At 40.9% G+C, this 14,671-nt stretch overlaps 1 protein-coding gene across 5 annotated transcripts in view; it reads right to left on the bottom strand.

Annotated features, from left to right (window-relative positions):
• The window catches only part of Nudt9 (nudix hydrolase 9), a 33,883-nt gene that overhangs the window by 15,023 nt on the left and 4,189 nt on the right, over positions 1–14,671 (bottom strand). For all 5 annotated transcript variants that reach the window (XM_013151952.3, XM_003469386.5, XM_005003446.4 and 2 more), the window contains 4 exons: positions 11,153–11,392; positions 9,745–9,840; positions 6,375–6,461; positions 1,438–1,549 (listed from right to left, as the gene is read on the bottom strand). In XM_013151952.3, coding sequence (XP_013007406.1) covers positions 1,438–1,549; positions 6,375–6,461; positions 9,745–9,840; positions 11,153–11,392 — 535 coding nt within the window. The remainder of the gene's footprint in view (positions 1–1,437; positions 1,550–6,374; positions 6,462–9,744; positions 9,841–11,152; positions 11,393–14,671) is intronic.

Below are 14,671 nucleotides of genomic sequence, written 5' to 3'. Positions count from 1 at the left end.
TAGACTTATTAATTTCTTGATAGTCCCTTTGAACCTGCTTCACATACTCAATGCTTTCTCTGTTTTCTCCATCAAGCAATTCTCCCCTCTTTTTCTGTTCTTCCATTCCACCATCTGTTTTTTCCTGGGTGGTGTTTAGCATTTCTCTAACTATTCTGCATACTTCTAGCTTCAGATCATTGATAACTTCATTCCTGAATTGGTCTATGAGGCTCTCAATATGGTGCTTAATGTATACTGGTGCGGCGTCCATTATTGCCTGTTTCTCAGGATTGGGGGCCGAGGAGCTTTTTTTGTTGCTTCCCTTCCCCATATTTTTTGTTCCTTATAAAATGCAATCTTACAAAGGAGGCCCGGCTTCCCTGCCTGTCAGCCACAGCCTGATCAAATTGCGCTGGCTAGTTGTTCCCGCCCACCGCTGCGCACCAGGGAGTCGGAGGAGGCAGCCTACGCGGAAGTCAGTCGCTCCTCCGGGCCATCGTCCGGCTCTGGGATCTGGGTTAGGCTAGTCTAGCCTAGAGAGTCCGCCAGCAGCGTCACTCAGGCCAGGCACTTTTCTCCAATCCCGTCCGAGAGGGGAATGGCGCCCAGAGAGATCTCCGCTAGAGTCAAACTGTGGTGGGGGGTCAGATTCTCACTCACCTCGCCACCAGTCAGTTTTCGTGTACACCTCTGTCCGTCCTTTTTTTTTTCGACTCCGTTCTCCCGTTCCCAGAGCTCGGCGCTCCCAGAGCTCGGCGCGTCTCTCCTTGCTGAGCCGCTGTGGAGATAGCCGGCCGCCGCACGGCGGGAAATCCAAACCAGTTTCCGATGGCGCGGAGTCGAGCCTCCACACCGAGATTTTTCTGTTCCTATTTTAGCGCCAGGACTGTATTCCAAGTTGGATTCTCTCAGCCCAGTTCGTTCCTGAGTCAGCAGAGCATATCTCTACTGATTCGTGTCTCCCTAGTCCGCATTATTTCTGGCCTCTGAGCCGAACCTTTCAGAGAGCCTCTGGTAGTTGCTGTTGTCTGTCCGCCATGTTCTCTCCACGCTCCGATTTTATCTCTTCATTGTCATTTGAAATCACCTCTGCCCTCCTGAGTCATCCAATAATCCCTCCTCAACTCCCCCTCCTCCATCAGTGAGTGCTGGGGTTTTGGCTGCCTCCAGGGGGTTTCTTTCCTTGTGAACAACTGGTCATCCCAGATCCCCTCTACTGCCATTTATCTCTTGCTCTTTCTTTCTCTCTCACCATGTCTTGTGCAACAAGCAAGAAACACCCCGAGACTGTAGGCTCACAGCAGGGGGTCCCTGATATATTATGTGAAACTTTTACCAAGAATGACAGGTCACTGCCATGATGAAAAATAACTGAGGTGGGAAGATCCCCACACAGTACTTTTGTGTAGTAAGCAAGCCACTAAAACAATCTGAAACATCAACTGTAATGCTCACCCCTGGGATCGCCCACTCTCCACAGTCTTTCCTTTTTATTGCAACAAACTGTAAGATGCATTTCCCAGAAACAGGGTGGGTGATTTTATTTCCACTGCTGTCCCTTTTCCACCTGTGAAGAGAAATATAAAATCATAACTGATTTCAACAAAGGCCAATGCTCTACCTCGAGCCTGAGAGAAAATTATAAAGATACATTGCTCTTCATAACACAGTATATATAAATTTACCTCAAATCAGCAAGTTTCATCCCAAAAGAACTTTTTTTTTTATTAAAAATACTATATATTGGGGCTGGGGATTTAGCTCAGCGGCATAAGAACCTGCCTTGCAAGCAGACGGTCGTGAGTTCGATCCCCGGTACCGGTAAAAAGAAAAAAGAAAAAAAAAAGTATATAAAAAAATACTATATATTTAGTACTGTTATAAACCAAGACCACAGCCTACTTACACTGTATTTTTATAATGAAAAGTCAGGACACAAGTAGCTTTTACTAAAGTGCTATCAAAAACGTTTAAAAAGAAAAGAGAATTTAAAGAATGGTTGTTAAAAATAAAGTAAAAAACCTAAGAACTATTTTTTTTAATTACAGACAGTAAAAAAGACCTGCTGATAACCGCACTGAACAGTCCGTCCTGTGTTCTCAGAAAGCACGTTATCACGTGGTGCCATTTCAGCTGGATGCCTAAGTGCTCTTTTCAGTCCTCATGTCCATTTCACACACAGAATAAACCCTTACGGATTGTCCTTTAATTTTATATTCTGAATCAAATTACATGATTTTGTAAACCATACGTTAACTTCAGAATAGTTTCTCTGACCACCTCCTCTTCCCCAAGTATGCTAATGAATCGCTCTCCTTTTTAATCTCTATCACATCAACTTCCACCTTCAATTTTTAAAATTTTCTAATGGTCTCTTAGAGAAAGATAAAAATTTTGAATTTCTAATACTAAATCAAAAGAAAGTCTACAACCATCAATATGCATGAAACCCCAAAACTATGCTAATCTGGACATGAGTCACCAAGTTTCTTCATATGGTAAACTGACTTATCCAACCCACAGTTTCTCCCCTGCAAGAGCTCAGTCTAACATTACACCAGCCATGTAAGAGAATAACCTAAAGACAGGGTAGCAGCTTGATCAGGATAGTAACCAGAAGTCAAAGAATAATCAGTATCTTTTCTCTCTCTCTCTCTTTTTGAGATAGGGTCTCACTATGCAGTTCAGGCTGGCCTTAAGCTCACTTGGTAGCCCAGGCTGGTCTCAAACTTGCAATGATCCTCCTGCTTAAGCTCTTAAATTCTGGGACTACAGCTGTGGGCCCCTACATCTGGTTTCAGTATCTATTTTTAACATGCCAGACAGAGGAGTAACATAAAGAGGAAAGAAATGCAATGAAATAATGAGTTCAAGAAACATCATCTACGCGGGGTCTGGCATCACAAGCATCAGCAAGGGAAAAAGAGAGGCTGAGGCTTCGGAAGCAGGCAGTTATTTACGTGACAAGATTCATCCAAGTTATCTGCTTGGAGAGCTGGAAAACATTTTCAAGCAGGGCACATCCTTAACCAATCTGCTTTGCTTTTCTCTTTTCTTTCTTTCTTTTTCTCTCTTTTCTTCTCTTCCCTTCTCCTTCCAGATAAGGTGTGCTTATGCAGTTTACGTTGGCCTTGAACTCCCTGTGTAGTCCAGGCTGGTCTTGAACTCCAATGATCCTCCTGTCTCTACCTCCAAAGTGCTAGGATTATGGGCCACCAGAGCTGGTTTCCAATTTGTATTTCTGAAAGCTCATTCACTTTAACAAAAGCGAGGAGGTTGATTTGGAGGGAAGCAAGATTAAAGGCAAGACCAGCTACAAGGCTGTTACCATGATCCTGGGAAGAGATTGAGGAGGTCAGATGGAAGGCTGGCAGGACAATAATGAGACAGGAAAAGCATCTCATTAGTCTAAGGAACTTCCTGGGAGTCTGAATACTTAACACTTGCCTGGAGATTCTGAACAGGAAAGTCTATGAAACGCTGCACTACACAATGTTGTTTTAATCATGAGATACTTAAAAGAAAAGGGGGTGGAGTCTTTGCTTCCAAAGTGCCAAGGTGATTATCAGGAATATTCCTTAGTGAGACACAGGGCTAAAAAAAAAAAGTATGATGTTCAGAGGCACACATTCCCAACTCAAACCTCTAAGACTCAGGAAGGTCACCTAACCCCAGTAAGTCTCCACTCTTTTTTCTGTTTTTTCGGTGCCTAAACTCACCACCTCATGTTTGCCACGCCAGCACTTACGCCACTGAGCTAAACCCCCAGCCCTATGTCTCCATTTTCAAATCTATAAAATAAGACACATTCATGCCTGCTCTAAGGAGGGGTGATTTTGAGAAACAAATGGAAACACTAAAATACCACAGAGTGCCTGAAATATAGCAGTATTCTTAAAAGTTCACTGCGTCTTACTGACTCTTCTTTTAACATCTTTCCTTCTTGCTCTTCTATTCTTCCTGCCACTTACCTGTTAAGAGCAACTTGGCAATTTTTACATGCATCACTGAGACAACAAAGAACATCAACCTACAAGTACGGCTAGACTGTCACATGTGGGTTCTTCTGCATCCCTGGACTATCTGGAGGCCTTAAGTCCCCTTCCCTGTAGGACTGTGAGCTAACCTAATGAAGCCTACCACTGCAAAATGACTTGACAGACAACCACCATGCACACAGAGCCACTGTGTGGTCCACGGAAGACACAGATAAACCAGCTGCATGCTGCAGTAGCTTCCTAATACTGTGACCAAAGACCTGAGAGAAGCTACTCTTAGCAGGAAGTTTACTTCGTTCATGGTTTCAGAGGCTGCAGTCTATAGTTACTTGTGCCATCATTTTCGGTCACGGCAAGGTAGTATCTCCTAGGGTGACCTTGTGGCAGGAACAGCTATTTACCCTGTGGCTGTCTTCTGATTCATGATTGCCAAAGGCCCTGAATATGAGCTGACTTACAAGCCAGGCTCAGGGAAAGAATGCCTCTCCTCTATTTTGAAACTGTCTAGAGGCTCTAGTTCTAACTTCCTAACTTGGCATTTAATAATTCCTACAATAGAATTGCATAAAAATCAATTTGAAGATTCATTTATCACCCACCATACTTCTAAAAGAATCTTTTGTTTTAAGCCAGCCTGTCTTTTTACTGCTGCTCAATACTGAAATACAGTTGTCCCCTGGTGTCTACAGGAGACTAGGACCAACCCCCATCCCAAAACCTGCGGATGCCCAGGATTCTTACTAAACGTGGTACAGTATTTGTACATTTCCTATTTGAGTATTTTACATCATCTCAAGTAGTTACAAGGCCTAATCTCATATAATCTCATATTTGCTACGTAAATAGTTAATACTGTGTTGCTTAGGGGATAATGACAAGAAAAGTCTGCACATACTCAGTAGATACAATTTTTTGCTAATGTTTTTATCCAAGGTAGGCTAAATCTGTGAGTAACCTGAGAATTGCAGGACTAAATATAGTACTCAGTTCATGAACTTAGTGTGTTCTAGAGAAAATGAATGCATGCATCTTTATTATCCAATGAGAAGTTCACAAATGGGAGCAAAATCCTGCCGAAGGCTTCTGTTCACAAACTGACTTGTTTGCAGACAGAAACATTTGTGAACTGAGGTATTACTGTACAGATATTTCTGCAAACCTTTCTCTTAGAGCTCCTACTCCCTAAGATTTCACTTAGCTCAAATTTACCTCTTTTTCTGAGAGTGGTGGTGCACATCTGTAATCCTACAACTCAGGAGGCTAAGGCAGGAAGATCACTGAGAGTTTGAGGTCAGTCTGGGCTACATGAGACCCTGCCTCAAAAAAAACAAAACAATAGCAGCACGCGCTCACACACACACACACAAACTACCTCTTTTTATGAAGCCTTTCTTGGATGCTCCAGTTAACCATGGTTGTGTCCACATCCAGTCTTCTGAAGCATCCTGTATTACCTATATTACACTTAATGACATGTCAGTCATCATGACCACATATGACCAAGTTCCCGCTGAAAAATTCCTATCACCTAATGATATTACATTGCCATGCATTTCTCATATGTTTGCAGTGATGCAAGTGTAGACACACCTAACAGGGTGCCGGGCATATAAAACATAACATGTACACTTAGGTACAGAACCTAATACTTAGTAAGGAAGGACCACATTACTGAAATGTGTGGGAATTTACTGTCCTTTGGGCTGTTAGCGTGTACTCCTTGAACTTATTTAAGAACGTTATTCTGAAACAGTCTGCCACTTGTCTCATGCCTCGTGTTCACAGCCACTCCTGATTGCATCAAGAGTACACATCTCACCCCTACCTTAACCCTACCTCTGCCTGTGTAAACACATTCTGTGCCAGCTACACAGGGACAGAGCTGTCTCACCACACACTCCTCAGATGTCTCCACTGTAGGTGACACAGGACTGTACATGATCTTATTTGACTAGTTTTCCTTTTTCAAATTTTCCATCATATAAATTAAGGCACAGCTCTTTAATGACAGGGAACCAAAACCTTGGCTCTTTAAGATACTTTTAAATCTTCTAAAGTGTCTACTTGATGCTAAAAACAAAGAGATCGTCAAAAAATTTGGTGCACTATTTTTAAGATCAATGCTCCACATAAAACTACAGGTTTATGCTTCCATCAGATATCACTATAATTTTACATAGTCTCTTTAAACTACAAACTTTTGTGTCTGTGCATAGGTGTGTGTGTATACATACATGTATATATGTACACATGAACATCTGTAGTGCATATATACACATAGATGAACACAAACATGCATATATACATGTGTAAGTACAAAAACGTGTCCACACATAACTACTGTTTTGCTGGTCCCTTGGGTTTTTACCACTGAAATATTTATTTGCTGCTTACCTGGTTATAATGGGATCCGCAGCATGATTTGGGCCCCATCTCCCCAGAAGCCCCCGGCCAACCAGGCCTGTTCGTCCTGCAGGATTTCTGGTGGGGAAAAAAATACATACATACACAAATACAGAATTAACTGAATGCGTTCACCTTTTTAAACACAAAAACAGATACACGACTAGTAAAGAGAAAAGCAATGTAATCCCACAATTCCAGCAACACTATCACATCTCCAGCTCTGAAATTATTCATCTCATGCTGTTACTTAATTGTTCTTTGCACTTTCTTCAGTTTGATCCCCATTGAGGACATCATTTCCAAAGAGCTTGTACAATGTAAAAATTTGTTTCTGATTTCATCTAACCTACCAAGTTCAAACTAGACCTTCCTGGATTCTCACCACACTCTGCAGCTAACCTTCTAGCTCTACAAAAGTTTATTTCACAGTGTACGCACACTTCCCTTCACTTTCTTGTGATCTTCTTCTTCTACTCTACTCTCATAAAACTCACCCTTCTGAAGTAGCTTATGTCACATTCCAGTCCATTTTTCCTCAGTGGGTTATGCATTTTTATTTTGTTCTGTTTTGTTTTGTTTTTGTACCAGGAATTGAACTCAGGACCTTGCACTTGCCAGGCAGATGCTTGCGCTGCTGAGCTACATCCCAGGCAATAATACATGTTTTGAAGCAAAAAATGAGATAGTATTACTTAATATTTCATAGATTTTTGAGTACACCAAAATCCAATTTTATAAAAATTCCAACTTCCTTTTTTTAGTACTGGGGACTGAACCCAGATCCTGGTACAAGCAACCACTTGGCATTTAGTGGTACCCAGGGCAACCCACTTCTTAACCTAATGCCATAATTCAGTGTTAAATTATGTCAGGTAAACACATCACAATCATACCACAATAAGTTTACACCTGTCAATGTTAAATGTTTAATTACCATTCTGTATCAATAAAATGCCCTAATCTGCAGTCTTCCATGTTTAATGCTATCTTTTTTCTCTTTTCACTATGTGGAATGTGAAAAAACCACTTGCCAAGATGCCCTGTAGCCGTCTCTTTTTATGCATGCTCCCTGTACTATATTAAAACTAAATTTTACTGTAATTTTCTAACACTTTTTACTTTCTCAAATCACCAACCATGGATTATGTAGCAACTATTAAGTGGCTAAATTTTATAAATCCTTGGGAAAACACAGCACTGTGGAGTGACTATGGTATCCTGTGCAGAACCTTAATCTTTGAAAACCGAATTTTACATTGTTTTGTACTGGACTCAGAAATATTTCAGCAAGACTTACTAATTACACAGAAAAACAACTGCCATGCTAACAATAATTCTTCTCAAATTCACAGAAGGGCCAGGGTGGCTAACAACCATATCTTATTCTATGTAAATACACAACCTGAACACAAGTCATCAAAGCCAAGTGGTAAGAGCAAGAATATTAGTTTTTATAGAGAGCCATGAGAGCTGATAAACTGTGTCAGCTGAACTGGCTCAGCACAGTTCTGGGTGTGGAAGACCCACCCTAGCTAGGGAGGACTGTAATCAGAATGCTCCAAAAGGGGACTGTCTTCCTCGGAGGAGCTCCAGTCTTCACCTTCCCCTGGGACATCGTCTCCTGGCTTCCAGGCAGACTCCTGAGCCTCCAGCAGACCTTCTGGTGCAGACCCTTCAGCCTGCTAATACAGACTTGCATAACACAGTACACAGAGCTCCAGGCCTTCATCCAGATCCTCTGTATCCCCAGCGCACAGACAGCCCTTATGCACTCTTCCACAACCAACTCTGCGGGCAGCCATAGTAACCAATCTGCAAGCTCTTACACATTTGTATAGCCTGTATTGTATCAGTTTCCTAGTAAACTCCGACTGATACAGTCATTAAACCTACTGCAACAGCATGCAGAAACACCAAAATGACATCCAGGATTGGGAGGTAGATGTATTTTACATCAATGAGCACTGACTGGGGTCACTCCCAGAACAGCAAGCCCTGCGCTCTGGCAGTCAAGGAGAGTTTACATGGGATAATTAAGCAGGAAGTACAAGGGGCAGAAGCCTGTCATCTGGGGATTGGTTTATGCATCATAGTGACCAGTTGTTTTAAGAAACAGGAGCAACAAGAACAGGAACAGGAACTATTTACTGGGTGTCTTATAGTTACTTTTAACTCATTGCTGAGACAAAATACTTGATGCCCAATATTGGGAAAGGAAAGATTTATTTCTTATAGTTTTCTGGAAGTTTCAGTCCATACTCAGTTGGCTCCAAGGCAAGGTGGCACGGCGGGGCCACAGTTTATGGTGGCTATAAACAGCAAGGTAGAAACCAGCAAGAGAGACACACCTTCTTCCTGCCATTACATTGTATGCTGGCTCCACCCCTTGGTGGGTGTAGCACTGACACCATCAATCCAAGCGCTAGACAATGGACCAATCACAAATGCCTGGGGGCCACCTACATAAACCACAACACTGGGCAACCAAGAAACTAACGCATATTGGAGGGTGGGGTGGGAGGGTTTCTGTTATATAGCACTTTGCAAACTACAAACCAAGGAATAGATCCATGCATTATCCTAGACCCAGAGAGTGGACAAAATTGTTTGCAGAGAGAAATGAAGCCAACATACAGAAGAAAACAGAGGCAGAGATAAGGTCCCGATAGATCTCCCTTCCCTCCTTTCCTAAAGCTCAATGGACTTCTGCTCTGGGCTCTCTGACACCACCCAACAGCTGAAAAATAACTCAACTTCAAGTTACGGCTTGTGTTTGTCACACACTTAACTATAACAACAATGTGTCTTGGATCTGCTGCCTATCATTTCAGAGAAATACAATCTTTTCATACTTATTCAGAAAAGAACCTACACAGGCCAAAATAAAACCTCCTATTCTGTGTAACTAATAGGTACTATTAAAAAATAAAACAGTGTCACTTGGAAAAACTCAGTAACTCAGAAAGGAAAGTTACGACGTTATGACCAACGAATTTAGCAAAACTGAAAGACCAGGCCAGAGTAAAGGAGCTCTATCATTTCTGTGCCCTAAAGAAACTGAGAATACAAAATGTGACACTTTTATATGGTGACAACCATGATTATGATCTTCGTTTTATTTGGGGCCAGTTAATTTTTACATTTCTTCTTTACTTTTATAATGTCTTCTTAAGTAAAATGGAAGATTTGGGAGTTGTATAAAAAATCATTTTCAAAGTATAAAAAGAACCTTAGTATTAAATGGCTGAGCTTTACGTTTGGTGCAATGCCTGGCATATTCAATAGTATGACAAATGTCAACTACCTTTTCTATTTCTGAAAAGCCATTACTGTAAGACACTCCCCTCCCAGAACCCACCTGGGCCGTCCATTTTCGATTTCATACAGGCCATTCTGGCTCTTTCTCTCCACATGTCCATCCTTTTCATTAAACTTCGGAGAGAAGTTACTTTCACTGTAACACAAGGTCCAACACAGAGTGAGAAACCACGATCTGATACTACCAACAGCTAAACAATGTAAATTACCTTGTTATTCACAATATAGTCAAGATTCCTGAAAGAGTAGACTTCTCAAAGGTTAGTTTTAATTTATAAATCCATTTTATACCTACAAAACAGTTTCTAAGGGGACACACAAAGCCCTTTTTAACCAAGACAATTAGACTACTAACCCTCTCCTGGAAGGAGTACCAGCAGAAAAACTGAGTCTTCTCCTACATGCTACCGAAGTCTACATTGTTATCAGCAATAAAGAACTGACTGTGGGTACATTATGGCAACTACTGGTTCTCAAGTAGTTCCAAAAATAAATTTTTTCTGCACATTTTGATGTTCTGTCATAATACTGTCACAGAAACAGTGGACTGAACCTATAAACTGCATAATAAATACTACATGAATTAAAAATAGACATACTAACGTCAAAGTGTTCTAGTCCTTGACCTTGATTACAGTTACACAGCTACAGAATATACAAATATACAATTTTACTGAGCTGGACTTGCCCACTTAAGAAACACAGACTTTACTGCAATCATATAATGTTTCAACAAAAATATTTTAGAAATCGATATAACTAAACTGCTTCCCTCAGTGCTCTGACATCAGGGACACACGGTGCTGCCCTCGGGGAGTGATCCTGTAGCATGGAGCATCCCTGGCAGCTTCAGCACAGGTTTCACCTGTTTTCTTGCTTCAATTCCAGTAAATGAATATGCAAGTATTTGTGGTCTGTCTTAGGAGCAACGTCCCAGCTGAATACTCTAGGCATTTTCTCAAGATTTGTACCCAGTCCTGCCCTACTCTGTCTCCCTGTGTCACACACACACACTTTGTCCCTTTCCTATTTTCCTATTTTTTCCGCCCTAATTTCTTTTCATCTATTCTTAGTACTCTGGAAAAAAATTCTGAAAAATATTTCTGCTACTTCAAAAGCAAGTCTAGCTATGTTAGAAAATAACCACCAAAAATGTACCACTGACAATCCAAAGCACATGAAAATAACCCTAGCTGTTATTTCATAGCAAACAACTGTTCTACCAACTCAAAATAGATTCACTTATTAGAAAGGACCTCAAAGAATCCCCAAAATAATAAATAAATATGAACTCTTTCTTTTGACAAAAATCCAATCGAATGTGGAAACTGAGATAACAAAGTCAAGCATAGGTAAAAGTGATTTTCCAGGGATCCAATGATGATTTACAAACATGGGCAGTACCTTCTCTCAAGTCTTAACCAGCTTAGGCTCCATTCTCTGCTCACCTGATCTGGGGATCCGCCCACCTGGGTCCAGCCAAGACAGAGAGGGCGGTATACTCCACAGGGTTGTAGTCCTGCCACTCCACCAGCCAGCCCACTTTCTCATTGGGAACCTGGCTTCGCTGAACTTTGGAACCTGGGTAAGGTGATGTCCGAGCCTTGTTGTGAGAATTCTCTTTGGCACCATTAGAACTGGACATGATATTAGAGTTTAGATGAAACCACCGAGAAGAAAATGAGTTTCTGCAGAGGAAAAATATTTACAGAACAAACAGAAGTATATTAATTTAAAAATCTAATTCACAGGTCCTAAGAACATATTTTTCAATTTCACAAACTTTTAAAACTCAAAACATTCAAATTCGGTCAATACTAATAAATCAGTTCATCTGTGAGAGACTTTCAAACACAAAAATTTTTAAATACAGTTAAATTTCATTAACTGGCGCCTACTCATCGATTTTAATTGACAAATAAGGACACAAGTTTGTGTTACCTGTTGAGGAAGGGAAAGTCTGTTATGAGAATGAAACCACACACATGAAGGTAAAAAAATTTGTTTAAGTCTAGGTGAAAAGTAACACTTTTAAAAACCACCTACATGTGTAAAATGTATGGCAAAACAGCACCAAGGAGTAACAGTGAAAATTTATTATTGCAAAGTTTTTGTGTTGAAAATAAATTAACATGATGTGAAGACAGAATGTGAGAAATAAGCTTGGCAAGCATGGGTCATGAGTTGGATCCCCGGCACCCAAAATAAATAAATCAATAAGATCAGGCATCATTTGGAAGCACATTTTCATTACCTTTATTCCGCATAATAAGGAAGGAGTAAAATTACCTCTATTTGCAAATCTATTATTTTTATGTAAAAAACCCCAAAAACATTCCATAAAAAAACTAACAGAGTAAATGAATTCAACATACAAAAAGATATATTCAAAACAATAACAATGAACAATTCAAAAAGGAAACTAAGAAAAAAATTTTATTTACAATAGGACAAAGAATCATTTACAACAAATGCAACCAAAGAAGCACAATTCTTGTTCACTGAACTCTACATAATATTGTTGGAAGCAATTAAAATACTAAGACATGAAAAAATATTCCAGGTTCTCTGGCTGAAGACTTATTGTCAAAATGTCAACACTACAGTAATCACAAGAGTGTGACAGTGGCACACAGACACACAGAGCGCCAGGAAACAGTCACATACATTACACATATTTTCAGAGAGTGCTGTCTAAGACATTGCTGAGACAAAACACCTCACAGCTAAGTGAGGAAAGGTTTATTTATCTACAGTTGGTAGAGGTTTCAGTCCGTAACTGGCAGATTCCCAAGGCAGGATGGCGTGGCAGAAGAGCATCACAGAAGAGAAAAAGTTCACAGCAGGCAGAAGGCAGCAAAATAAGCAGCAAGCCCTGAGTGACAAGCAGCAAGAGTGCAGCTCTCTTTCTGTCCCTTTTATTTTTATTTAGGTGACCTGCCCAAGGCAGGTAGCACTCACACCCAGGGTGAGGCAGGCTTAATCCTCCCCAGAACTATTTAGTAATCTCATGCTCTTAATCCCAGCATCACACAACCTAAATCCATCCACCTCTGTAAAAGCCCTACCCATCATCACATTAGATTTTAGGAGGACATCTGGACAAAAGCCGTAACTGACGCTCAGACCATTCAAGAGGAAAAAGATCTTTCTTTTCAAAATACAATACTGAAAAAAAGTTTTTCACACGCAAAAAAAAAAAAAAAAATGAAGTTGGACCCTTTCTTTACACCACATACAAACATTAACTAAGACTGACCGGTCTAGAGATGTGGCTCAGAAGCAGAGCACTGGCCTGGTGTGTACCAGGCCCCCAGCACTGAAGGGGCAAACAAGAATCAAAGAGCTACATGTAAGACCCCAAACACTAAAGCTCTTTTAAGAACATACGCAGGAAAGCTTCATGACGTTAGGGTTGGCAATAATTTCCTAAATGTTACAACAGAAATACAATCAAAATTAGAACTTCTGTGTATCAGACAGAACCAACAGAATAAAAAAGAATCCACAAAATGGAAGGAATTTGCAAATCATGTATCTGATAAAGTATTGGTTAACATCTAGAATATATAAAGAAGCCCTACAACTCAACAAGAAAATCTAACTACAAAATAGGCAACGGACTTGCACAGACATTTCTCCAAGGAACATGTAAAACTGGTCAGTAACCACATTACAAAGAGGCTCAACATCACTAATCATTAAAAAAAAGTACATCAAAACCACAATGAAGTATCACCTCACACCAATGGAGAGGGGAACATAAGGAAGGAAAGAAGAGGTGAGTGCTGGCAAAGATGTGAATACATTTGCCATTAAAAATAATGCCGAGTGCCTTGGCAGTATTTCATAAGGTTATCACTAAACAGTAAAACAACAGGGAGTGTGTATTATATGATCCTATTTTTATACAGCAACATTGTATGTAAGAATATGTATTTTTTTATTGCTACCATAAAAAAGTACCATAAACTCAGTGGCTTAAAACAATACAAGCTTATGACCTTAGGGTTCCACATTAGAAATGGACTAAAGCCAATGTTACCATTCATATCCGGATGTGCCCCGAGGCAGCATGCAGTCATAGGCAGGACCTTTGGGAGGTAAGTGTATTATAGAGGCAGGAGGGCTACCTATGTATTTGAGGCTGACTTTGAACTCACTATTGTAGCTCAGGATGGCCTCAAACATGCAGCACTCCTCCTGCCACAGACACCACATGCTGGGCTTACAGGCTTGTGCCACCGTGCCCAGGTTTATTTGCTGCTAGGAGCTGGTGTTTGCCAGGAGTGGTGGGTCACTGTGGGGCTAGCCTAGGAGGGCATGCCCTTCCAGGCTCCTTCCTTGATTCTGCTTCCTGCTGCCACACCCCTCGGTCAGGCTGCCTTGCCTTGGAGCCAGCCTACTCTAGACTGAAAACCTCTATAAACTGAGCCTAATTAAATCTCTCTTCCATTAAGTTTTGGGTGTCACGTACTGAGAAAAGTAATTAAGAAAGCCAATGTAACTGATTTCTTTCAATGTAACTGATTTCTTTCCAGAAGCCCCTGGCAATAATCCAAGCCCTCACTTCCCAACTTCTAGCCAGTATCTCCCTCTGTGGTCCCCAGCAACATTTATCTGTGACCCTTCCTCAGGAGTCAAATCTTTGTCTGACACAGTAAGGCCCTGATTAGATCAGGTACTCCATGACAACCCAACAGAACTTCCCAACTGAGTCCCTATCTTTAATCACATATGCAATCTCTTTCCCCACCTTGTAAGGCAGAGGCTCCAGGGATCAGAATGTGGACATTTTCAGAAAGAAGCAATATTCTGCCAGCCACAGATGTCCATGCTATTTACTGCATAACCATGAAAGAAACCAGAGAACAACTTACATCGTCAAGTTCTTAATACAGGGCTAATGTGAGGAGAAAAACAGGGAGAGGGAGAAGGAAAAGACAAAGACAGATAAGGGAAATGTA

Source organism: Cavia porcellus, unplaced genomic scaffold, assembly GCF_034190915.1.
Source record: "Cavia porcellus strain 051 isolate PalLab524CR breed Dunkin Hartley unplaced genomic scaffold, mCavPor4.1 scaffold_5, whole genome shotgun sequence".
In the NCBI taxonomy this organism is placed as follows: Eukaryota; Metazoa; Chordata; class Mammalia; order Rodentia; family Caviidae; genus Cavia; species Cavia porcellus.
Note: the sequence above shows the minus strand (reverse complement) of the source record. Positions and strands in the feature narration are given on the sequence as shown.